The following is a 25,867-nucleotide window of genomic DNA, read 5'->3' as shown; positions in this document are numbered from 1 at the left end:
ACTGAGTAATGCTGATATCAATATTCCCATTGTACAGATGCAGAAACTAAGCCTAGAGAGGGAAAGTGACTTACCCAAAGTCCACGGTAAGTTAGAAACAGAGCTGTGTTTATTGTCCAGGCATCTGACCTCTGAGCCTTGTGCTCTTTTCTCTGCTGCACATTGTCCACACATGTTTGTGCAGGCTTAACTGGAGACACCCACTTTCTTTCTACACCCAGGTTTCTGTCAACCTGATCACAAGCATCCCATGAAGCCTCCCTGCCCCTTACCCCACCCCATGATGGCATGCCATAGGAGAGACTTAGTTCTCTCCTCCCTTTTCTTTCCTGGCCCCTGTGTCTTTTAGATATTGGCTACTGCTGCTGGCAGACCCCAGACAAAGGCAAATGAATTATTGACCCAGCTGAGAGAATTTATGACATTATATTTTAAAGCGAGTCTGGGTAGAAACAATGGCTAACATCATCTTTCTTGGCATTACTTTTTATTGAATATAGGCTTACAATCTTTAAATAATTTGAATATAATGCTTACAATATACAGTTCTTTAATCATACGTATATTTCTTTAAAGCACAAAACTAGAAATTAAAATTGAAAGGCTATACATGTATATATTGCCATAAATCTAGAACTATTTTATAAAAATATAACTTAAATATTAACTTTATATATTTTAGCAACTTAGCAGTATTGTAAGGTGGCCACATACATATGCATCACTGTTCCAAATGACTATCGTATTTTCCATCTCTTTGGGGACACCTGGAGCAGGCTCCTTTCCCAGGATCCCCGCAGAGATGCCCTTGGCCATGGCTCAGTGTTGCCGTTGCATAAAGACTCAGTGCACCTGTGTATTATTGGAGGGGGAAGACCAGCTTCCAGCCTCTTCCTCAGAGAGAGGAAGTGTTCCCTCCTGCCAGGCATTTACTGTTTGCGTTTCTCATAGCCCTCACAGTGCATAGTTTGATATCCGAATGTGCAGAGTGAGTTACCTTTCCATGTGCTTGGAGCAGATATGAGTTTGGGTCTGTCATATCAGTGTAAATAGTTTAAAAGAAAACCACCCAAACAATGTCCACTGGGGTAATGTCATCCCAAAGGTAGGCCCCATGAAGCCTCCCTGCCCCTACTCGACCCCATGATGGCATGCCATAGACTAGGAGAGACTTAATTCTTTCCTGCCTTTTCTCTCCTGGCCCCTGTGTCTTTTAAACATTGGCTACTGCTGCTGGCAGACTCCAGACAAAGACAAATGAATTGTTGACCCAGCAAGGTCCTCGACACACGTGCTCTCCAATCCTCATAGTCTTGCAAGTGGGGACATTCTTGTTCTCATTTTACAGTGGAGGGAATTGAGTCTTTGGGCATGCGTGTCATTTGGCCAAGGTTGGTGGGGCTGCCTGGCCCCATAGCTGGAGCTCTCTGTCTGCCCAGAGATCCATGGAGGGAAAGGAACCAGAGGAGAACTCAGATCTGCACTGTGGTCATTTGGTAAGAACAGACAAGTAGCTTTGGGCCAACTTACAGCAAGTGGGCTGCCTTTCCCCAGAAAACCCCAGGACCCTTGTGCTACGACTTCCTAAGCAGAGCAGGAAGGTGGCTGTGGGAGGGAAGGAGCATAAATCTACAGGCCAATGACTTAAGTTTGTATGTTCAAAGGGCGGTGCCCAAATCTCTCACAACATGTAATAGAGATCCTCCATCTAAAACCAGGGGTTCAAGGGACTCACTTCTTGAGGCTGCTTGTGTTTTCAAAGAGCTGAGCAAAGGTCAAATGCCCACCCCACCTCTGCTGGCCTGTGACAGTCCAGGTCGAAGCATGGAGAGCCTTCACAGTGGCCCAAAGAAGGGAAACCTACAGGATTCCTGGGCTAGAGCAGAGTGCTCAGCAGGAAGCAGCAGGATTGGAGGGAGTGCAGCAGAACACACAGGCTCTGTGCTGCAGATTTCTTTGGTTGCTTTCTCACTCCCTTCCCCTGCCCTTTAGACTTCCCATAAAAATGTGCTCCAATGGGAAGTGCCTCTTGCATCCCTTCTATGATCACAGTCTCTCGAGACATCTTAACTCTGCCTCGGCTGACCTGTCTATCCTGCCCATGATGGAGCTGGAACTGGGGGTGGAGCTGGAGCTGGAGCTGGAGCTGGGGCTGGGTTTGATTCTGGATGAGGCTGTGCCCTCCTAACAGCCCTGCTCCCTGCCAGCTGTCCCCTCAGTCCCTGAGGCCAGAAGAGAGCCCTGCTCTAGGCTCTACCACATGGGTTTTTGTCAGAGTCCCTGGATAGCCTGCTCCAAACAAAGGAGCCCAGCTGCCTAAGGATCCTGCTTGAATCACTAATATTTTCTGAAATTAATGTCAGGGTGGTTTTCTTAAGAATCTCTGTCCTAAAACAGATAACAGAAAAACCCAAAGTAACCATCTCTCTTCTCCACCTACTGGAGCATGTAGGAGGGGAGGAGAGGGGAAAGGATGCAGAAAAAATGCAAATGGCAGGACCCCAGGAAGGGGCCAGGTCCTTTGCAAACCACCGGCACCAGGCGCCATCTGCTTGGGGCTGTGCAGTTTACTTTTCTTGGACTGGCCCTGATGCCGTCTGCTAAGCAGAGAGTGGCAGCAACTCCAGGGCAGTCACAGGTACATTTTTTTTCCTTTCACAATAGCTGGACACAATTTTCTGACTCAACAGAAGGCTGCCCCTGGGCACGAAAGCAGAAATGTGTTTGTGGGCCCAAGTCACTATATTTTAAATGGACTTGGGCTCTGTGATGTGTGTAGGAGGAGCGGGTGCTTACAGGACTGTACGGCTCAGTGGAGGCACTGGGAATGCCACGATTGGAATGCTCTGAATCTCAAAACACAGCCTCCTCTCCCCACAAAAAGAAAAAAGGTAATGACCTGGAGTTAGCCTCTTCCTTCCTAACCCATTTAGGTACATTGCATGTAATAAGGTGACTCATCCTTTCATTGGGCAGAAGTATCGCCTGGACACACTAGGTCCTGCTGGAGAAGGAGACATGAACACTAAGCTTCCAAGGACCACAGGAGTCCTCATTGTGGCTCACCAGTGCATCCAGGCTGCCTCCGAGCCAGGCTGGTCCTGTTTCCCAGTGCACAGGCCCAAAGGCACCTTGAAAATGATGATTCCCATGCATAAAGAGGGGACCCTTTTCTCCTAACACTCCAACTCTGTGTGATGTCTCTGTGTGATCTGTGGGTTGGACCCTGAGGACAGGGAGCTGTGGTAAGCTGGGGTAAGGGATGGGAGCAGGGATCGGCAGGGTCTGGCTGCTCTAGAGGTTGAGTTTGGGAGGTGAAACCTAGTGGCAGCAGTCAAGGTTGGTGTTCCTGGCTGGGCCTCATGGCTTTTTCCTTTGTTGCCAATGGCTTGCTCTTGGCAGGCGGCGGCAGACTGCAGAGGTCTCTTATGTCAATGAGACTTTCTTCCACAGCTTTTGCAAACTTGCTAGAAGAAGTCTCTTTGCAGCTGTGAAAGCTGGAGATGCAGAAAAGGATGGTCTCTGGCTGGGGGTTGTAGCAGGCACCATACCCATTTGGGACCACAGGACCATAGCAGCAGAACATCTCCATGGTTGTGGGCACCTGGAGGAGAGGACAGGTCAGGAGCTGCTTGTTCTGGAATGCAGCCTGCCAGCGTCAACTGGGCTTGGCTTCTCTGACTGTTTTCCACCTGGGGGTTTGACTGAATTAACCAAATCAAGTGATTGCTTCAGCATGGATGGACACAGCCAGAGTCATAAAAACAGACCCATCTAACTGCGTGATATCAGAGGACGAGGGGCCCCAAGCCCACTCCCTGGTGTGCAATCTGCTCTACTTGTGGAGTTGGAAGCTCCCATCGTGACCTGGTGCTGGGTCTTGGGCTGAGTCTCCCCTTCACCTGGGGGCCATTTGAGGCATGGAGGCAATCAGGTAATTTACTAAATGGTCCCCTGGTGGCACCCCACAGTTAGATGCTTTCCGGAGGGAGGAATTTATGAACTGGAGGAAATCTAGCCCATCCTCTCTGTCGATTTTCCCCAGATCCTTAATTACTGTCAGTATTGCTTGGCTGCTCTGATTTCTCCCTGCAGCCTGGCCATGCCCAATTACCCAGCATTGGGTGTTTCAAAGATTGCCATCAACTGGAGTTTTACTTATGCACCTAGTGTGTTTTGAATTCAGAGTGCCAAGATTTTATAATCCAGATCACAAACCAAGAAAGTATGTTTCTGAAAGCATTCAAGCCATAAATGCTACTTTCCAGTTGGAAAACAACAAAACCCCCACACCCCAGATTAATTTTATTAGCTGGTCCTTTGGAAAAAAGTAGAAAGGATTCTTGGGCAGGTGCAGGGCCTGGTTTGTTTTAAACCTACAGGTTTCTGGTGTTGTGTGCTCAGGCCTTCGGAAGTGACACTGGCTGTTTTAATGGGGCAGAACAAACCATTAGTCTTGCTAATAGAGTCACCGCATTGTCAGATAAATTTGCCGTGCAATAGCCGAAGGCCATAAAGCCATTCCAAAGCACTTTTTGCCCATGGATGATTTCCTGAGAAATTTATGGTACTGTGTTCTGTCCTCGTTTATTCACGTCTGCATGCTTACTGCCATAATGACAACATCCAATTACTGAGTGGGCTTCTGTCCTCAAACACAGCTCATCAACCCCAGTACTGCCCACGTCCAGCTTTTCACAGATGAGGTGGCATTTTAGTAAATTGATGGCTGTGGGGCATTTCCCCTCCTAAACCACGACCTCTATCTAATGGATTGCATTCTGTCTTTGTGGCAGTGGCCCTCACACAGGACACGGTGCTGCACTGGTTAGATGTTGGGCTGGCCACGAATGTTTTGCTGTTGGTCGCGTGGCCCTTTACAATAATATCTGTCACCTATTTAGAGGGCCCTGTCCATGCCAGGCCCTGGACTGGGCTTTCTCCCTACATCATTGAATCTGGCCGAGCCAAGACTTCACTCCAGATCTGCTGGGTGTCAGAGCCCATGGAAACCGCAGTAATAGATTGAAAGGTAGTAAGATGTAACGGTTAGGGCACCAGAATGGGTGTGTTCCTGTACTGTCTCCACCTCGGCTGAGTAGGGTCTGCTGATTACTCCCGTTTAGGAGATGGGAAACCTTCTTCTTTTTTTCTGTTTTTTGAGACAGGGTCTCACTCTGTCACCTGGGCTGGAATGCAGTGGTGCAATCAAGGCTCACTGTAACCTCCACCTCCCCAGCTCAAGCAATCCTCTTATTTCAGCCTCTTTAGTAGCTGGGACTTCAGGCACACACCACCATGCCCAGCTAATTTTTTAAAATAGGGAGATGAGGTCTCTCCATTTTGCCCAGGCTGGTCTCAGACTCCTGGGCTCGAGCAATCCTCCTGCCTCAGCCTCCCAAGGTGTTGGGATTATAGTTGTAAGCCACCAAGCCTAGTGAGTAAACCATCTTCTAATGAACATTCAGATCATTTTGCTGATGATCACATAGTTCAGAAAAAGCAGAGGCAGGATTTGCCTGACTCCAGCTAGTGGGCTTGTTGTCACTGTTCTTTAGAAAGCTTACTGACTACACTACTCTTGGGCAATGGCTGCACAGGGCTATACCTGGCTGGTGGAGAGGACAAACCGGTTGCTCATCAGGTAGGTTTCATCCATGAACATCTCGGGCATCTCCTTGCACATGGCTCGGGCCAGCTCCCGTAGCGCCAGCAGGTGGTTGTCAATGGCCATCCCTGTTATGGCCTGGGTAGTTGGGGGCAAAGAATAGGAGATGAGAAGTGGGCCCCCTGCAACTCCTTGTTCCCTCCTCTCTAGTCCACAGGACTACTGGTGACTCCAGCAGCCACGGCTCATGCTTATCCGGTGCCTGCTGCCAACAATGTGTATGAGTGGCTGCTCAGGACTGACCGCTATACCATGCGGCCTCTGCTCCCGGGCCCTTGCACATTTCCACATGCACTGAGTGAGTCCAGAGCAGGTTGGGTTCTAGCTTGAGATATCTGAGCTAAAGGTTAGTGAGTCTGAGCATCCCCTACACACCTACACCCGGCTGGTTCTCTTAAGTGGAAAGAATGGGGCTGGCCTGTCCATCTCAACTACCAACTACTTGGGCAGGGGAGAGAGTTTGGGAAGAAGGCTGTGTGCAGGGCTTGGGGACTGCTGGATCCTGTGCAAGCGTTGTGAAGGCATCCCAGGCTGTCCTGAACAGACTCTCACCACAACCAGCACTGTCTCCTCCAGTAGGAGCCCAGGGAACAAGAGATGGAGGATAGAGGTTGTGAGATCTGTTCCTGAATCTTGGCTGCTATTTCATGGCTCAGGATCAATTCATTTAAACTGGATCAATAATCTAAGAAATCGTTTTGAGACAGGAACTAGATCCCTTAGCAGGCTCAGCTGACATTTTCAAGGGGAAAGAGGCAGTTGAATGATAAAAGTTCTTTTTCTTTTTATCACAATATATTTAAACTTTCATCAAAGGATAGAAATACAGAGAAAGCTCCAGGATGTCAATGTAGGAGGGGTTCATGGAGTGTGGGGTGTCTGGAAGTGGGGCTGGGTACTCATTCTATGGCTCCCCCACTTGAGGCTGGGTATGTAGTATGTACACTGGTTTTTTTGGACTACATGTTTATTTGGAGCAATTCTAGGGGCTGATGGAGACTCAGGGGACCACCCTCGCCCATAACAATCACTTTTGGGTCAACATCAGGGTAACTCTTGGGGTTTCACAGTTCTGCAGGATGGCCACTTATCTGTCAAAGCCCTGCACAGGAAGAAACTTCCCATTCACAATGAACTTGGTATAGGTTTACAAGGCACGTTTAGGGATTTGACAGCTGTTCTCTTTCGGTTGCGAATGAATGCATAAAGATGACAGGCTCTGTTCTCTCTGAACGCACCTAATTAGAGGCTGAAAAGACAAACATTACACAACCACAGCTTACTTTAGATGTGCCCTGTTAGAACAGAAGGAAAGAATGGTGGGCCTATCTGTGAAGGAGACTACTCTTTTAATTTCTCTGGTTTCCTCTATTTAATTCCTGATTTGTGTTGGTTCATAGAAGCAGCTGCCCTGTGAACAGTCAACTCTCCCTCTTTTCACCACCTTGGAATAACTGTAGCAAGAGAGACTGAGTTCACAAGTTTTTTGGCTCAGAGCCATGAGTAATAATGAGTAAAATGACTTATAATTCAGTATTTCATTCATTCATTTAGGGAATCTTAATTGAGTGCCTACTATATGCCTAGTGCCGCAGGTCCTGGAGCCACAACAGAGAACGAGACAGTTGTAGACTTAGTCCTTGTGGAACTTATGGTGTAGTGGGGGGCAGATTTCATCAACCATGCAAAAAAACATGATCATAAACTCAAGTGTGAGGAAGGAAAACTACAGAACAGTGGGAGAGTAAGTGATGGGGGCTCTGGACCACCTTGCCATTGGAACTTCCTTTCTCCATGACCACTGGCAAATATGCTTACCAGTTATTAGGTTTCCTTGCTTCTTTTCCCCTTTCCTTACCCTCCATGTCCAACCACACACCAGATTCACCTTGTAAGCGTCTTTGTATCTCTCCTTTCCCCAAACCCATCTCTTTGATTTGGTTGTTTTCATCAACTTCACATTTTTAACACAACCCTATGGCAATGCTTTGGAGGGTGTTTTCCTAGACATTTTAATAAATTTAAAGTTGTTATTGTCATATATTTATATCGTTTAGAAATCCAAATAAGCCAAAAGCCAAGGTCATTTTGCCAGCATGGATTCCTACCCCAAGGAGGCAATTCCTTACAGTCTTTTAGCTATTTCTTTTGGGTATATACTTTCTTTCCTCCAAATATATGCTTAGGTTACCACTACTGAATTTCTCAGTTTTACCTATAATCTTCTTGTTATAGACAGTGACTCTCGCTCTGTGGCCTAGGCTGGAGTGTAGTGGTGCGATCTCAGCTCACTGCAACCTCCGCCTCCCAGGTTCATGCCATTCTCCTGCCTCAGCCTCTGGAGTAGCTGGGACTACAGGTGCCCACCACCACGCTTGGCTAATTTTTTTGTACTTTTAGTAGAGACGGGGTTTCACTGTGTTAGCCAGGATGGTTTCGATCTCCTGACCTCGTGATCCACCTGCCTCGGACTCCCAAAGTGCTGGGATTACAGGCGTGAGCCACTGCACCTAGCCAATTTCAGCTCTTTTATGACCCTGCTCCCCCAGCACACTTCTACTCTCCCATCTTCCCAATAAGATTACATTTTAACTCTTAGTAGTTAGATCAAGATACAGCATAATCATATATACAGAACAATATACATAAATATAATTAAGCAAGTATTCACAGCTGGGTCATGTAGTGTACTATGATTAGATTTCCTTTCTTACTGAATTTTTTGTTTCCCCTAGAATTGACAATGTATAAATTGTTTTTTTACTTCCTTTGCTTTCCATGTATCTATTTCTTTTATTTATTTGTTTATTTATTTTTGAGATGGAGTTTTGCTCTTTCGCCCAGGCTGGAGTGAAGTGGCGTGATCTCGGCTCACTGCAACTTCCACCCCCTGGGTTCAAGTGATTCTCCTGCCTCAGCCTCCTGAGTAGCTGGGATTACAGGTATGTGCCACCACACCCAGCTATTTTTTGTATTTTTAGTAGAGATGGGGTTTTGCCATGTTGGCCAGGCTGGTCTTGAACTCCTGACCTCAGGTGATCCACCTGCCTCGGCCTCCCAAGGTGTTAGGATTACAGGCGTGAGCCACCACACCAGGCCCCATGTATCTATTTCTAATTGATTCCTAAACGTGCAGCAAGAATTTCATTCATCCTTTCACTTCTTGCTTCTTTATGGACTGATTGCTCTCTAGGTCTACTCAACAACTGTTGATTTGTGATCTCCTTTTACCATCATCCTGGGGACATCCCTCTATCTTTTTCTTGTGTTAAATCTTCTGATTTTTTTGAGCCTATGATTTCCTCTTTTATGTTTTATTTTCTCACTTTAGAAGTCTACATTCTCCAGTAGCTTTATGAGAAATGGTGCTTAATAAGTAAAATGTTTGAGACTTTCTCTGTCTAAAAATGTCTTTGATCTATCTTCAAATTTAATGATAGTTTAGCTGGGTATGAAATGTGTGTTGAAGGTCACTTTCTCTCAGAATTTGAAGACACTGCTCTTTTATCTTCCACATTCCAACGATGCTGTTCAGAAATTAATTACATCTTTTTTATGGATCTTTGTATTTGATTTTTTTTGTCCTCTGATAGATTTTAGAATCTTCATGTTTAGTGTTGTGAAATTTCCTTTGCTATGAGTATTTTCCATCTATTAAGCAAGGTATTTGATGAACTCTCTAAATATTCTAAACATGGACACTCATGTTCTTCAGTTCTGGGGAAATTTCTTAAATTATTTTGTTGAGGACCCCCTCCATCATTTTCTCTTTCTGAACAACAATTATTTGGAATATTGTTCTCCTGGACTAAGCCTCTTTTCTCTCTTGTATTTCATCTCTTTATTGTGTTGATATTTTGGGGATATTGTCTCAGATTATCTTCTAATTCTTCCACTGAATTTTTTTCTACCATATTTTCCCCCAGAGTTATTTTTATTTCCTGAAAAATGCTTTTAGTTTCCTATCACATATAGATGAAGTAACTCCTTTTACTTTTCAAAGAATCTCAATGATCACTTTTAAACTGTTCAGTTGTTTCTTGTACTTTTTTCATTTCAAGTTTTTCTTTGTTTGTTGTTTTTTGAGAAGGGGTCTTTCTCTGTCACCCAGACTGGAGTGCAGTGGTGCAATCTCAGCTCACTGCAACCTCCGACTCCTGGATTCAAGCATTTCTCCTGCCTCAGCCTCCCTAGTAGCTGGGATTACAGGCATGTGCCACCACACCGGGATAATTTTGTTGGTGGTGGTGGTGGTTTTTTTTTTTTTTTTTTTTTTTTTGAGATGGAGTTTCGCTCTTGTTGCCCAGGCTGAAGTACAATGATGCAATAATCTTGGCTCAGCGCAACCTCCACCTCCCAGGTTCAAGCTATTCTCCTGCCTAAGCTTTCCTGAGTAGCTGGGATTACAGGCATGCACAACCATGCCTGGCTAATTTTTCATATTTTTAGTAGAGACAGGTTTCTCCATGTTGATCAGGCTGGACTCAAACTCCCGGCCTCAGGTGATCCGCCTGCCTCGGCCTCCCAAAGTGCTGGGATTACAGGTGTGAGCCACCGTACCCGGCCTTTTTTGTATTTTTAGTAGAGACAGGGTTTTGCCATTTTGGCCTGGCTAGTCTCGAACTCCTGACCTCAGGTGATCTGCCCGCCTTGGCCTCCTAAATTGCTGGGATTACAGGCATGAACCACTGTGCCTGGTCCATTTCAAGTTTTTTTAAAAAGATACTTTTTTTTTTTTTTTTTCTGAGGCGGAGTCTTGCTCTGTCGCCCAGGCTGGAGTGCAGTGGCTGGATCTCAGCTCACTGCAAGCTCCGCCTCCTGGGTTTATGCCATTCTCCTGCCTCAGCCTCCAGAGTAGCTGGGACTACAGGTGCCCGCCACCTCGCTTGGCTAGTTTTTTGTATTTTTAGTAGAGACAGGGTTTCACCGAGTTAGCCAGGATGGTCTCGATCTCCTGACCTCATGATCCGCCCGTCTCGGCCTCCCAAAGTGCTGGGATTACAGGCTTGAGCCACCGCGCCCGGCCAAGAAGATATTTTTTAATTAGCAAAAATGTTTGTTGGTGTTGGTTTTACTCTTTTATGTCTCCTCAATGTCTGAGGATCCATGGCTATTTGTATTTAAGGATAAAGCACTGAAAATATGATGAGAAGATTTATGTGTGATAATGTATTTGTTAACCTGAGGGCTTCACTGTCCTTACAGTAGCTCTTCTTCAATATTAGAATGGTTCTTAACTAGCAGCTCTGCCTCTTGGCAAACCACTACCTCGTCTGCTGACTAGGCTCTTTCACTGTGGGCCCCAACCATCAGTTTCTGTGAGTGTTCTCTCTTGGCCTGGTCAATTTTACCACAGAGAAATCTTCTAATTTCCTGCTTGGTGAGGGGTGGTTACAGAGCTAGTTCCCAGTGTGTATGGAGCTGAGTGGCTGGAGGGCTTAGTAGTAAGTAAGAAGACTTTAATTAACCAATTAATTTCCATACAGTATTCCCTCCCTCAGCCGTGCCTAGTGTCCTGAAGTCTAGAGTCCTTCTGCTTCAGTCTCTCCAGAGAATGACCTTCTAGCCCACCACTGGGGAGAGGGGCTAGTAGCCTGGCTGCCTGGGGTGGTAGAGAGGAACTGAGGGTCTAACTGCTTTTTATATAGATCATCGACTGCTATGGTTTGGATGTCTGGGTCCTGTCCAAACTTCATGTGTTAAAGCTTAATGGTATGATAGGATTAGGAGGTGGGACCTTCAGGAGGTGATTAGGTCATGAACCGGTTTAAGGCCCTCATACAAGAGGCTGCACACAGTGTTCAGCCCTTGGCCTTTCCACCTTCCACTATGTGAGGACACAGTGCTTGACCACTCAGGAGAATGCAGCAACATGGCGCCATCTTGGAAGCACAGGGCAGGCTTTGCCAGACACTAAACCTTCTGGCACCTTGATCTTGGACGTCCAGCTTCCACAACAATAAAAAATAATTATCTGTTCTTCATAAATTACCCAGTCTCCCAAGCTTCTCTCACTGTTTGCTGAGTCAGTCGCCATGTGTTCCACTTTCCAGCTCTAAAACATTGCTGCCACTCCTTTCCAGTTCTCTTTGCCCTGGTGTATTTATGGCTTTCAAAAATCCCTTGCTGTTGTTTTTGGAGGGTTTCTGAGAGAGTGACAGTAACCCTGTGTGCAGTCCACCATGCAGGAGGAGTTTCTTCCACCAAGAGGAGGAGTTTACATCTTCCCCTTCACCCTGCCCCTGTCCTACTCCAGTCCAAACACCAGCTCTCCCTCCATATTAGAAAGGTTCTTAACCAGCAACTCTGCCTCTCAGCAAACATTCCCATCCCCAATTCCAACCAGTCCTTCTTCCACCCAGTCACCATAACACACTTTGTAACAGGGAAATCCAACATCTCCCCTGCTCCACTGTCCTTTGCAAGCTGTGCTCTGCTTTTCCTCGAATGGGTCTTATTCTCTTAAGGCTTTCAGCCTTTGCACATGGTGCCCTTCTTGAGCCATCTTTCCCTTCTGTGTCTGCCTGACAAGCCTCTCTTCATCCTTTGTGGCTCACATGAAGCACCACTTCCCCTGGGAATTCTTCCTGGCTTTCCCAAGCAGAGGAAACAGTTGGCTCTTCCATGTCCCCTGCTACTTTCTGAGGGCTCTTTTCACATGGGATTGGTACTCACATTGAAGGGCCTCTTCTCCCAACTACACGGTAACCTCCCTAAGGACAGGGCTTATGGACTTCATATTTTGTTTCCTAGCACCCAGCACCTTGCCTGGCATAAAGCATGAAGACCAAAAAAAAAAAAAAAAAAAAAAAAAAAAAAAAAAAAAAAATACATGAGTGGGTGCTACATTTTCCCCAAATAGAACAAACACTTAACTATTTAGATGAATTAGGGATCTAGCAACTGAATTAGAGAGAAGTCTACATTGGCTGGTTCTAAAATTCAGAAATGCATTGTTTTTGTTTTCAAGTATCTAGAGTGAAATTTGTTCAGCTCCTTCTCATAGATTATATGATCCTTCAAGGACTGTATTAGAATGACTTGCACTGAAGGTATTAATGAGTAGTCCAAGTCGCTGCTTATTCTCTATTTTGCTATTGCAAACAAAAGCTTTGCAGTAACGGAAAATAAATTATTTCTCTAAACTAGGGAAACATTTCCCTTGCAAGTTTGATTTCCCTATTAATTTTCAGCAAAGACTTTTTATTCGCAGGTAGTATAAATGAATATACAGAGAATAAGGGGCAAAAGCAGCCCTAGGTGGGAACAGATACTGCCTTGCCTGTGATTGGGGAAGGTATGTGACCCCCACCGCCTGCCAGGCTTGAGCCCCTTCCCCTCACAGTTGACTCCTCTTGTATAAACTGCAAGATGCTATACATATTAGGTGCTATTATTATCATTATGGTTGTTTCAAAGGGTTTGAAAAGTGGTAACTCATTGTATTCTTGTAAAATCCATGTCAAAAGCAGGAATGCTATGTTACTTAGGTTCTAAAACGAAGAAATAAGAGACTGGGTGGTGAAGTGGCCTTGCCAAGTCCCTGAGTAACAGGTGGCTGGGCCCTCACACAGGGTCTCATGCCATGGTGCCCATTCTGGCAGGCCCAGGCACAGCTCAAGTGCAGTGTTGTGAGGTGGTGCGACGTCACTCACCATGACTGTGTATGCAGTCTGGGCACGGATGGCATCCTTCAGGAGCAGAAGCTTCTCAGAAGCCTGTTAACAGAACACAGAGGCAGCGTGGGGTTTAAAAGGCTGCTTGGAGCCAAAGCGTCTGGTGGTCAGAGGGCTGAGCCCAGGGCAACCCACAGCGGCCTCACTGGTTTCCTGTGGCCATGGGATGGGGCAGGACTTACCAGCACAGCAGCCTTGTGGTCAGTCATGGCTCTCACAAAAACCAGTGCCTCTGGAGTGGCTGATCTGATGTTGTCCACGCGTCCCTCCTGGAATCGGCGGATGGACGCACTCTCGTAGGTGGGCACCAGTCTTCGGTGGAGCCTGCGTGGGATGAAGGATGAATGGCACGTGGTAATTTATTCTTGGGAAATCATGAACTCGGAAAGAAAAACCGCCTCAGCAAGCTTTATTTTCACAGCCCTGACTTGACTTGGCAGAATATTTCATTTTAATATTATTAGAATTCTAGAGGGAATTCCCAAAGACGACGCTGGGGAGTCTTCCACATGGAGAGCCACGTTTGCTTGTATACACCCGGGGATGCTGCACTGACATAAAATAAAGAAGTGATGGGTAGCGCTTCAAAAATAATTCTCCACCTGGTGGAAAACCTAGAGTTTACTGTGAGACCTGAGTGTCTGAGGAATAGCACAGAATGGAATAATTGTGTAGTTAATCTTTCCCACCCATGAGGGAATCCTGTTTTATTTAAACTGATTCAAGCATGACCTCTGGAGGGAGGTGGGGAGGGGCCTTAGTGCTGGTGAGCATAAACGGCTGTCCAGGCCTTCCAGGGGCGGCTGGGCTTCTGACAGACCCATGGGCACCATGGCTGTGCCTCATCTCCCTGATGACTATGACCCAAGCAGCAGTGGCCACTTCCCCACCAGCCAGGGGACCCCTCTTTCCTTATGCATGGGAACTGGGCCAGTGTCCCTGGGCTTGCACCCCTGGCGGGCACACTTCCTTTCTCACCACTCAGTAAGGTCTTTGGTGTTGGGAGTTGGGGAGGAAAAAAGACACAGAGCTTGGAGAGAAGCAGTGACATTCCAGTGTCACCCAGCAAGTCATGGCCCCACATCTCAGCCCTCTCAGGACATGTCTCTCCCTCACTGGCTGGGCTCCTTGAGGTTTGGGAAGGCCGTGTCCAGTTCTGCAGGGTGTGTGATACTGTCTTGTTTGGTGAGCAAGGGAATGACCTTCCTGTACACTCTGACATATTTCCCCAAGACTCTGGCAAGGAGCTCCTGTCCTGGTCCCTGGAGGCAAAAGCCATCACTGGCCAGTCATTGACCAACCCCAATTCAGGCAGCTTCTGAGTTTCTGCTGAATCTAGGGGCAGATAAAAACAATTGTGATTATTACAGCTTAGAGCCTGAAGAACACTGCTCATGGGAAGCAGATCCTCTTTGGGCATTCGATGAACCCAGGAGCCTCTGGCTATGTCCATTCCCGGCCTCATCCAGTGATAGCACAGCCAACAGGCAGGTGGAGGAGGGGTGCACTGTGCAGGCTGCACTGGCCCCCTCAGCTCTGGATCTGAAACTTGGAAGTGCTCACAGTAGAGAGGTCCTGAGCAGCTGGTCTTGGTGGCATCCCCAGTCGAGGCTCTGGCAGGATGCTGACCTTATGGCCTGTCTCGGCCCCATGCCCTCTGAGTATCAGAAGGCACTGACCACCATTCCAAATGCCAGGTAGGTCCTGCAGCATCTCAGTGCTGGTGAGGTTTCTACCTCTTCAAGTCTCAGCGGCAAGCCCAGTCCTCATATGGGATGACATTGGCCTTCCCCAAGGTGTCCAGACAGGACAGACACCCAAAGCAACTGCACTCACTTCCTTGAGAATTACAGCCCCGCAGGGGGACACTGGGCTGCTGTGTCCACACGGGTGCTGCCTGCTTGTTAGTGAGAATGCCTTGCCCTAGCTTTACTGCAGGGTCACTTTATGCCTTTCATGGAAGTTGCAAACTGAAAGCAGGTTTGAGGGCAGAGCTTTACCGTTCATAGCAGGCATTGATGAGCCGCTGCTTCTGGAGCCCTGGAACTGTCAGGAAGTGGCCCCATCTCCAGGAAGATCTATTTCGAATTTTGGTTTCTTTGCCTCCTGTAAGGCTAATTCACCTCTCTCCCTGCCTTCACTCCTGATTTCCCTACTCTTCACCCCTTCACTGACACACAGCTACCTGGGTCACCAGGTCTAAATCCCAGACCTGGCCGAACCACTCCTGGCCAAACCTCCCATCTGTGATTCAGTCTCTGGCACCTACTCTGTGCCAGGTATGGTGTGGGTGCGAGGGACTCAGAGGCATGCGAGGTGCCCAAAGTGTCAGGGTTGCGGGGACAGTCTAGAAAACAAAGCCAGCAAATCTGCAAACAAGATAATTCACATGAGTAACAATTGCCTGAAAGAAAAAGAAAATTCAATGTGGTATGATAGAGAATGGGTGGCAAGGGGCCAGAGGGGGCTGCATTAGATAAGGGGGTGGGGAAAGGCTTCGAGGGATGGACCCTGGGCTGGAAAGGGCTGGTGCGTGTAGAGGGTGGTGACCCTGAGCCCACACGCACACCTTCCGTGGGTGGCAGAGGTACAGCCAGGGCAAAGGTCAGGAGGCAGGAGAGAGCTGGGGGTGTGGGAGGGCCTCAGGTGAGGCCAGTCCACAGGGGGCACTTCTAAGCCAGGCTTTTGTTCTAAGCCTGATGTGAAGGCATTGGGAAGTTTCATGTGGAAAGTAATTGAGTCTAATTTGCATATTTCAAAGTTCACTCTTCATGAAGACAGTATTACCAGGGGTAATGGTGGAAGCAGTGACCTTAGGGAAGTGCTGCTGTTGGCTAAGCATGAGCTGATGGCAGCCTGGGAGGGGCTGATAGCAGTGGATGGAGGTGGAGGGTAGGTGAGAGACATTTGGAGGAGAACGGATATGGCAGTGTGTGGGGATACGAGAAAGGATGGAATCAAGGATGAGTCCAAAATCTTTGTCTTGTTCAGCTGGGGGGCTGCTGGTTCCATTTCCTTAGCAAGATTGGGAAGACTGGGGAGGAGCAGGTTGCAGCAATAGAGCTTGGGTGAGGTGGGGGAAGTTGGGATGGAGGGTAGCCCCTTGACTCCAACCATGGTCTGTATCCCTTCCTGGCTCTTCTCAGCTCTACAGTCCAGCCTTCTGGAGCGCTGTGTCCCTGTGCCATCACCCAGGCAGTTCCCTGATGGCACATCCTTCTCGTTCTGAGGTTAGATTTGTAACTCAGTTCAGTCTGCTCCTCCTTCAGGCAGCCTCGGTCACTCTCCAGTCTTCCAGACTCACAGAAGGCTGTTCCTCCCTCCAGGATGCTTCTAGACCCTAGATCCTACAGCACCGTGTTCGTCAGCCCTCCCAGGTACAGACTCACTCCTCCTTCACTCACCTGTAGAAGGCCAGCTGGAGAGCCACCTGGATGAAGGCATCGGGGCTGCATTTCTGCTTCTTAATGAATGTTTTCCCGTAGTTGTCAAACTTATAGACAATGAAGTCAAGGTTCTTTACTATTCTGAGAAAGGAAAAGAAAAGACGTTTTCATTGCATGCAAAACAGTATGCATGCACCATGGGGCTTCCCTGGGCTTCTTGAGCCTGGTCTGTGTCCTAGCATTCTGGAAGGTGAGGACTTAGTCCCTGCCCTCCAGGAATGCACTGAAGTGTCAGAGACATACCTTGACCTATGCTAGTGTCAGAAGACACACCATGCCAGGACTACTATGACCCAAGGTGAGCTCAGCTGAGCAGGGTGTCGACTCTACTCTGGAGAGTGGGTGGGGAGGTGGGCCTGGCTGTGTTAGTGAGGTGGGGACTCACTGTGTCACAGGTGACATGCCCAGGATTTTGTAATTCACTGTCAGAGTAACAGGAACATTTTCCAAGTCTGCACTGAGACTCTTGAGCACTGGCTGGCATCCATATTGAATAAGCTGCTCCTCCCTCAGGAGTCTGGGGTCCGGACTGACTGCCCACTGGAGTAGTGTCTGGCAAGGTCTATGCACCTCCCCACTGGAGAGCGCATAGCCTGAGTGGGCACCCGAGCCCACATGCACAGCTTCTGTCAGGACTCCATGCTCCCTTCCTGCCTCTCCTTGAAGTATTCCTCCTGCTCACAGCAGATCAGCTCTCGGTGGGGCCGGGTGCTGGGAACACAGGGGAACTTGGAGGAGACCCAGTTCCCACGAGTACTCACCCCTTAGACCCACCTGTTGACAGACTCCTGGGACAGACTGAGCTCACTATCACCACGGCCACCTGGAAACCTCTCCCCCAAGCTGTGCCCACTCGGGCCTCACTCCCTTGTATGGCCCCCCCTTGTATGGGCCCCTCAGGACCCCCAGGGAGAAACCTCCTGCTTCCCCATCCATGGGCCTCTCCTGGCTCTCTTCAGCCTCTGGAGGGTGGAGCTGGGGGCTTTGGGGAACGTGGGGTCTGCTCAGTTCTCTGGAAGTGAGTGGACTCCTTCACCCGCTGAGGACTCAGCAGCCCACCAGCTCACTGCCCTGGCCCCTGACTTAGCTTCAGAAAAACCCTGCAAAGCTGAAATGTGAGCACCACTTTATAGAACACCTGAGGCCCCTCCATGCCCACCGAAGCCAGGCGCCCTCTCCGGCAGCTCCCAGTGGAGAGGTCCTTCCCACTCTTCAGCTTCCCAGCCTGGTCACACTCTGTCCTGCTCACATGTGCCCTTCCCACAGCCTCCTTGGGGGCGTCCCCATACCCTCTGCACAGAACTCTCCAGCGGCTCCTTACCATTGGCAGGGCAGGCTCTAGGCCCATAACAGAAGGACAGTGACACTCATCACAGTGCGGCCCAACTGCCTTTTTGTGGCCCAGCTCTGGCCATTCTCTCACTTGCTGGTCTCCAAACCAGCCTTCATCATTATGAACCTGTACAAGCTTGAAGAAGCTGTCTTTCTGCCTCTTCCCCATCTGCTTGCACCGTGAACTCCTATCCATCCTTCAAGGCCCATCTCTGCAAGGCCCTCCCTCACAGTCCTGACAGAGTTCAGCTTCTATATTTTTGTGGGTTCAGGTCAGCATGGCTGTTTCTTCTTTTGGCATTAATCTTACTGTATCACACGTTTTGGCCTGGGATTCTACTTATTCCACTTCAATATGGAGTGCAGGTCCCATGGTACTTAACTTTCTGTGTTCTCAGAGGCTTACCACAGGCCTGGTGCACACTAGAGCTCTGCATATGTTTGATGAATGAATGAGCAAACCAGTGAATGAATGCATTGATGTTTGCTTACTGAATGGGAGAATCAACAGCTACAGTGCAGACATGGTTGCCAGGATGTGGCTGCCACCACTGCTCCCTGCTGCCCCAGGCCTTCCTCCCTGGGTCCCGTTAGGGCCTGAATGGCCCCCTCCCCTTGGGGAAAAAGACTGCCTTGTCAAGTTGCAGTGTAAATTCAAGCAAATTGAAATAGCTTGAATTCAAATGACCTATTCAAACCAGTTGTTTTTTACTCCCCCGAAAGCAGGGGATGATCTCCCGGCCTTGACTCTGCTCAGTCAGGTGAAACCGAAAAAAAAAAAAAAAAAATAGCCCTGCGTTTGCATTTTATGGAAATGATGGATATTTCAGCAAGGTTATTTCCCCAGAGTTTTATCTCTCCTTTAGTTTGACTACATTTCCATGAGGGATGGGGAAGAGGTGGAGCCCAATGGGAGGCAGAGGAGCCGGGGTCTTTGGAAACTTCCAGGGAGCCTTGGGAGCTAGTGGGCATGGGCAGGGTGGTCCCTAGGTGACCCCTCGAAGGAGACTTCGGTTGTCCTTACCGTTGAAGGTTTTCTGCCGAGGAGGCTAAGTGGCCTTGAATTTCCGGGGAACATTTCCACCGCAGCCTCCGGGGGGCGGGGAGCTCGCTGACAGAGTCTGCTCGGATCAACTTCCTGCTGCTCTGTGTCCTGCGGGCACAGAGGCAACCTCCTGAGGCTCTGCGGCCAGAGAGCTGTGGGAAGCATCGCTTCTTTGCTCTCTGCAATCCTCTTAGATGTCAGTGTTTGTGGCCACGGAGTTTCAGGGGGTACGAGCTGCCCCTGAACCGCTGTGCAGATGAATAAACTGAGGCCTCCACCAAAATCATTAAGTGGCAGGGCCGGGGTTCCATCCAGTTTCACCTGACTCCAAAACCCATTATTTCTTTTCATTGTTTTCCTATTAGACCAGAAGACTTGGAGAGAAATTTAAGAGCAAGCTGTGTTGTTCTCTTCTACAAGGTTTGTGCCTACTAGGCTTGGTTTAGATTTCAGTGACCCTAGAGTTTTGTGGAAGAAATGGAAGACTTGGATGCAGGGAGAAGATTCTAGGAGAGAATGGGTAAAATTGGGAATGGAGGAAGGAACACCGTGTGTTTAAGGCACAGAGGAGCCCTGCTGGGAAGCTAAGGAGGGACCCAGCCTTGGGATTTGGAAACAGTGAGGCTCAGAGAACTCCCCGTGTGCTGGGGCAGCTGTGGGCCTGGCCCTGACTCAGGATAAGCAATAGGTGTCGATGTAGGCTTCCCCTCTCTCAACGCAGAGGTTCCTGAGAATTCCTTGCCACACTTCTCCCTGACTGCCGTAAATCTGCTGCCTCCTATCCATGGCCCATGAAGCACTTGATGTCTCATTCAAAGCTGGGTTTCAAATTCATTGTGTGTGTGTGTGTGTGTGTGTGTGTGTGTGTGTAGTACACAATTTTTTTCAAATTCATCTTTTGCTAAGACACTTTCCAGACTGACACAGCCCCCAGCCACCACCCACATTTTTTTCGGCCCAGCATGGCATCCCTGGGCTCCAGACTCACATGTGCTTGAGCAGATGCTCAGTGCACTGCACCAGGACGATGCCATCGAATGGGGAGTGTTCACACACCACACCACAGGTGCCGTCTCGGCCCACCACAAACTGCAACAAGAAACAGGGAGTGGGCGACCATGGGAGAGAGTCAGCATTGCAAGGCAGCCCCTGGGCCCCAGGTCAGGCCCCTGGCTTCTCAGGGCTCCTCTCCTCCAGGGACACCAGAGCACATTATTTCCTGAAGAGAACACTGCACATGATTGCAGTGGCCTGAGAATATGAGAATCCAAGACTGCTCTGCACTCACGACCTCTTTCCCATAAAGGCTCTGGGCAGTGAAGGTGGAGCCCCAAGTTCCCTGACTGAGCAGTCCGGGGATTCCTGAGGAGCTCATCCCACATCTGCGCAGCTGCCTTTGGGGGATGGGCAAGGCCCTTCAGCCCTGTTTCCCGTCATAGCTCGCATCGCAGGCACCATCCTGCAGTGCTTTTTGTGACTATTTGTCTGATGGACCCTGTTTGTTTTGACCACCATTGATTTTGTTCCCAGCATCTACACCAGTGTCCACCCCATCGTATGTGGTCAATAATTGTGTGGAATGAGTGACAATGAAAAATAACAGTCTGTTTTGGATGGTAAGCAGATTCCTAGGGAGAAATAAAATATCCCTTGACAGTAGTGAAGGAAGGATGAGGAAGTAAAGAAGGTGCGAAGAAAGGATGAAGAAGTGAAGGAAAGATGAAGTGAAGGAAAGAGATACGGAAGATGCTCCACGAGTTGCCGCCTGGGCTTCGAGTCAGAGACCCACATGAAGTTTTGCAGCCATGAGAGCCTAAACGAGACACTTCAACTCTCTGGACTTCGGTTTACTGTCCTTGAAAACAGACCCGGTAAGGCCCAGCTCATGGATTAAGAAGTGGATTGGAGAGGAGGTGTATGAAGGATCCATAGGAGCTGTAGAGATTACTTACGACTTTTTTTTTGTGACTTTACAAAGACTCTATTTAGCTGACTTGAGAAAGGAACATACCTAGTGCACAAAATAGTGGGAGAAAATAATGAGAAGGACAAAATTTGGTTCTTTTTTGTTTTTTTTTTTTTTAAGGCATCGTTATCTGTGAGAGCTTTATTTTTAAGTAATGTGGTAGGTGAAATTATTTGCTTTAACGTGATTCAAGCAGTAATAAATAATAAATAATGCTGGAGGAAACAAATGAACCAGGTTGGCAATATGTCAATGCTGCTTTTGAATATGCTTGAAAATGTCCATGATAAAAAGTTAAATATCAGAGCTTTTGCTGTCTTTATCAAATACCTCTTTCCTCTGGAAGTCCGTGGCTTTCCTTTCATAGGGAGAAGCAGCAGATGAAGGATTAAATGCAGAGAATGTGACTTCTTGTTTCATTATTATTTTTTTATAATGAGGAAGTTAATTGTCTCTCCAACAGCACACAACTCATTTGAACTTTGTTTACCTATGTAAGTAATTTATTTCATAATTTTATAATTAATTTACAATAGAAAACTTATATCAGGAAATATTTTAAACATCTAACGAAAATTTAGGATTTTTAGTTTTGGAAAATTTATTTTTCAAGTTTTATGTTCTGTCACGTTTTCTTTCTTTTTTTTTTTTTTCATTTTATTTAAAGTGTAATGCAAATAAAGCAGGCTGCCTAGTAGCCCATCACACCCAAGAGATACTCATTCTTTATCCCTAAATGAACAAAACAAGCAACCTTTGGAGTTTTACTAAAGTCTCTACCAGGGCACCATACCATTCCACATGTCCTGAGCTGCCTCTCTCCTGGTCTCCTCCCAATCTCTCGCCTTGTGTACCAGATGCCTGGATCTTTACTCCCATTCTACAAAGAAACTCACTTCCAGAGCTTCTCCCCAAACTCACCCCTTGCAGACCCTCCCCTCCCACCCCAGTGTCCCCTGCCTTGCTGTCCTGAGACCAGCTCTCCATCATCTTGAATTCGGGTCCATGCAGCCCTGCTGGCTTCTCCGGCTCGCTTGATAATCTGTCCTGCTGACAAAAGAACCTGGAGGTCAGCATAGACTAACCCATGAGAGGCGGTGGGGAGGGCTGTGCCCACCCCACATTAGTACTTATCTGTGCCTGTCACTAAAAGGAAGGAAAGAAAGAAGGAAGGAAAGCAGTGTCTTTTAAAACTGCTACCAAGGCTGAGCTCTAGATTCTGTGCATGTATCATATCGGTTCACCCCACAGCTGCTCCGTGAAAGATGATAAGCCGTTAGCACCACTGTGGAGGCTAAAACAGCTGGCCCAGCAGCCGGAGAGCGTATCAGAAATAACGGAACCAGTATGCAAACCAATAAAAGGAAAACCTGCAGAATGTAGGGACAGAGAGAAAGGAAAACGAGATGTTGTCTAGATATGCTTATCAATGTGAGCTTTGCTAACCCAAAGTAGAGAGATGTTTTGTTTTGCCTGCTGTTTTATACTATATGGCGCATAGTATAAAAGTGTAGTGACTTTAAAATAAACAAGAGTAGGTTCAGGATTGGCATGTTGGGGAATAAAAGGAAGATGGCAGAATGGGAATGAATGATTTGACCTTGACTTCATCCCGTCTGCATGGGTATTTTCTCTAGGCCAAAATAAATTTCTTGCTTCTAGGCTGACGTCATGTAAATGAACATATATGAGTTATTTTATCTCATCTTACGATCTTTCTTCCATGGAGATGCTGGGCTGTTCTACTTCTCAGGGATTAAGGGAGGTATGTTGAAATCGCCAGGCCATGGGGTGGACATCCAAAAGCTGACAGCTCTGGGCATCAGAAATTATTCTTTCAGAATGCATTACGGATTTGTTCAGTGGGGCTGTTGTACTCTTCTACTCCTGGCATACCCCACCTCACAGGTGTGATGGGTGATGGGAAATGGGCCTCAGGTGTGGCCCAGACTTTCCTGGCACAGGCGGCAGGAAAGTTAGGGAGTTTGAGTTGGGTTCAGCCACTGGTTCCTGAGAAGAGTTCTGGCTGGTCCAGAGATGGACATCAACAGCACATCTCAGACCCCTCCAGCAATCCTGACCCTTCAGACCCAGCCTCTCAGGCAGCAGAAGCCAGTGAGTGTGTCTGCCAGATGCAAGCATGTGCGGGCCTGGGCACCGGGCTGTGCCCGCTTGCCTGCTCACTCTCTTGCTGGGGGCATGGCTGTGCTCTTGCAGGACCACCTGGACAGCTTACCTGCAAGGACTTGTCGTACCAGCGATTGGCCCCGTTCTTGCTGTACCCTCCGCCGTGAAGGAGCTGAAGTGCCCTGTGGGTGTCACTGAGCTCCACGCCTCCTGGCGCATCCAGACACACAAGGCAGATGCAGCGCTCAATCATGTCCAGCGAGTCCCGGTTGGTGGAGTCTGCAGGGGAGGCAGGCACAGCCCTAGCACCTGTCCCACTCCAGGCCAGGCTTCCCCGCTCAGAGCCCCACACAGGACAGGGAAGCCCCATCTTCTGGGATCACACCAAGANTTTTTTTTTTTTTTTCATTTTATTTAAAGTGTAATGCAAATAAAGCAGGCTGCCTAGTAGCCCATCACACCCAAGAGATACTCATTCTTTATCCCTAAATGAACAAAACAAGCAACCTTTGGAGTTTTACTAAAGTCTCTACCAGGGCACCATACCATTCCACATGTCCTGAGCTGCCTCTCTCCTGGTCTCCTCCCAATCTCTCGCCTTGTGTACCAGATGCCTGGATCTTTACTCCCATTCTACAAAGAAACTCACTTCCAGAGCTTCTCCCCAAACTCACCCCTTGCAGACCCTCCCCTCCCACCCCCAGTGTCCCCTGCCTTGCTGTCCTGAGACCAGCTCTCCATCATCTTGAATTCGGGTCCATGCAGCCCTGCTGGCTTCTCCGGCTCGCTTGATAATCTGTCCTGCTGACAAAAAGAACCTGGAGGTCAGCATAGACTAACCCATGAGAGGCGGTGGGGAGGGCTGTGCCCACCCCCACATTAGTACTTATCTGTGCCTGTCACTAAAAGGAAGGAAAGAAAGAAGGAAGGAAAGCAGTGTCTTTTAAAAACTGCTACCAAGGCTGAGCTCTAGATTCTGTGCATGTATCATATCGGTTCACCCCCACAGCTGCTCCGTGAAAGATGATAAGCCGTTAGCACCACTGTGGAGGCTAAAACAGCTGGCCCAGCAGCCGGAGAGCGTATCAGAAATAACGGAACCAGTATGCAAACCAATAAAAAGGAAAACCTGCAGAATGTAGGGACAGAGAGAAAGGAAAACGAGATGTTGTCTAGATATGCTTATCAATGTGAGCTTTGCTAACCCAAAGTAGAGAGATGTTTTGTTTTTGCCTGCTGTTTTATACTATATGGCGCATAGTATAAAAGTGTAGTGACTTTAAAATAAACAAGAGTAGGTTCAGGATTGGCATGTTGGGGGAATAAAAGGAAGATGGCAGAATGGGAATGAATGATTTGACCTTGACTTCATCCCGTCTGCATGGGTATTTTTCTCTAGGCCAAAATAAATTTCTTGCTTCTAGGCTGACGTCATGTAAATGAACATATATGAGTTATTTTATCTCATCTTACGATCTTTCTTCCATGGAGATGCTGGGCTGTTCTACTTCTCAGGGATTAAGGGAGGTATGTTGAAATCGCCAGGCCATGGGGGTGGACATCCAAAAAGCTGACAGCTCTGGGCATCAGAAATTATTCTTTCAGAATGCATTACGGATTTGTTCAGTGGGGCTGTTGTACTCTTCTACTCCTGGCATACCCCCACCTCACAGGTGTGATGGGTGATGGGAAATGGGCCTCAGGTGTGGCCCAGACTTTCCTGGCACAGGCGGCAGGAAAGTTAGGGAGTTTGAGTTGGGTTCAGCCACTGGTTCCTGAGAAGAGTTCTGGCTGGTCCAGAGATGGACATCAACAGCACATCTCAGACCCCTCCAGCAATCCTGACCCTTCAGACCCAGCCTCTCAGGCAGCAGAAGCCAGTGAGTGTGTCTGCCAGATGCAAGCATGTGCGGGCCTGGGCACCGGGCTGTGCCCGCTTGCCTGCTCACTCTCTTGCTGGGGGCATGGCTGTGCTCTTGCAGGGCCACCTGGACAGCTTACCTGCAAGGACTTGTCGTACCAGCGATTGGCCCCGTTCTTGCTGTACCCTCCGCCGTGAAGGAGCTGAAGTGCCCTGTGGGTGTCACTGAGCTCCACGCCTCCTGGCGCATCCAGACACACAAGGCAGATGCAGCGCTCAATCATGTCCAGCGAGTCCCGGTTGGTGGAGTCTGCAGGGGAGGCAGGCACAGCCCTAGCACCTGTCCCACTCCAGGCCAGGCTTCCCCGCTCAGAGCCCCACACAGGACAGGGAAGCCCCATCTTCTGGGATCACACCAAGACCCAGGTCTTGAGTGGCCCTGACCCCCCCACCCTGCCCCACTGTGGGTAGGCAGTGAAGTCAGCCAGAGTGTCCTGAGCCTCTGTCCTACCCCAGGATCCCAGCTTATTTGCATGGTCCCTGCAGGAACCCTGCCCTCCAGTTGTGACCAGCTCTCCCCCAGATATGTGGGCTATTGGTCCTGCATACCAAGATGAAGTGGGATGCTTAGACCCTCAAGTCAGCCCACATCAGTGGAGGGGCCCCTAATACCCGACCCAACAGCACCCTCCACTTGGGCTCCTGTGAGCCACATCTGTGTGTAGGCATGCTTGTTTGTGCTGAAC

The 25,867-nt window shown here is 48.4% G+C and overlaps 1 protein-coding gene across 4 annotated transcripts in view; it reads right to left on the bottom strand.

Annotated features, from left to right (window-relative positions):
* Positions 1-2,784: 2,784 nt before the first annotated feature.
* The window catches only part of CHAT (choline O-acetyltransferase), a 59,716-nt gene continuing 36,633 nt past the window's right edge, over positions 2,785-25,867 (bottom strand). For all 4 annotated transcript variants that reach the window (XM_017885558.1, XM_017885559.1, XM_017885556.1 and 1 more), the window contains 8 exons: positions 25,262-25,431; positions 20,156-20,256; positions 19,147-19,275; positions 16,749-16,871; positions 13,527-13,668; positions 13,324-13,386; positions 5,609-5,746; positions 2,785-3,604 (listed from right to left, as the gene is read on the bottom strand). In XM_017885558.1, coding sequence (XP_017741047.1) covers positions 3,335-3,604; positions 5,609-5,746; positions 13,324-13,386; positions 13,527-13,668; positions 16,749-16,871; positions 19,147-19,275; positions 20,156-20,256; positions 25,262-25,431 — 1,136 coding nt within the window. In that variant the 3' untranslated portion in view covers positions 2,785-3,334. The remainder of the gene's footprint in view (positions 3,605-5,608; positions 5,747-13,323; positions 13,387-13,526; positions 13,669-16,748; positions 16,872-19,146; positions 19,276-20,155; positions 20,257-25,261; positions 25,432-25,867) is intronic.

This window comes from Rhinopithecus bieti, unplaced genomic scaffold, assembly GCF_001698545.2.
Source record: "Rhinopithecus bieti isolate Rb0 unplaced genomic scaffold, ASM169854v2 scaffold_15143, whole genome shotgun sequence".
In the NCBI taxonomy this organism is placed as follows: Eukaryota; Metazoa; Chordata; class Mammalia; order Primates; family Cercopithecidae; genus Rhinopithecus; species Rhinopithecus bieti.
Note: the sequence above shows the minus strand (reverse complement) of the source record. Positions and strands in the feature narration are given on the sequence as shown.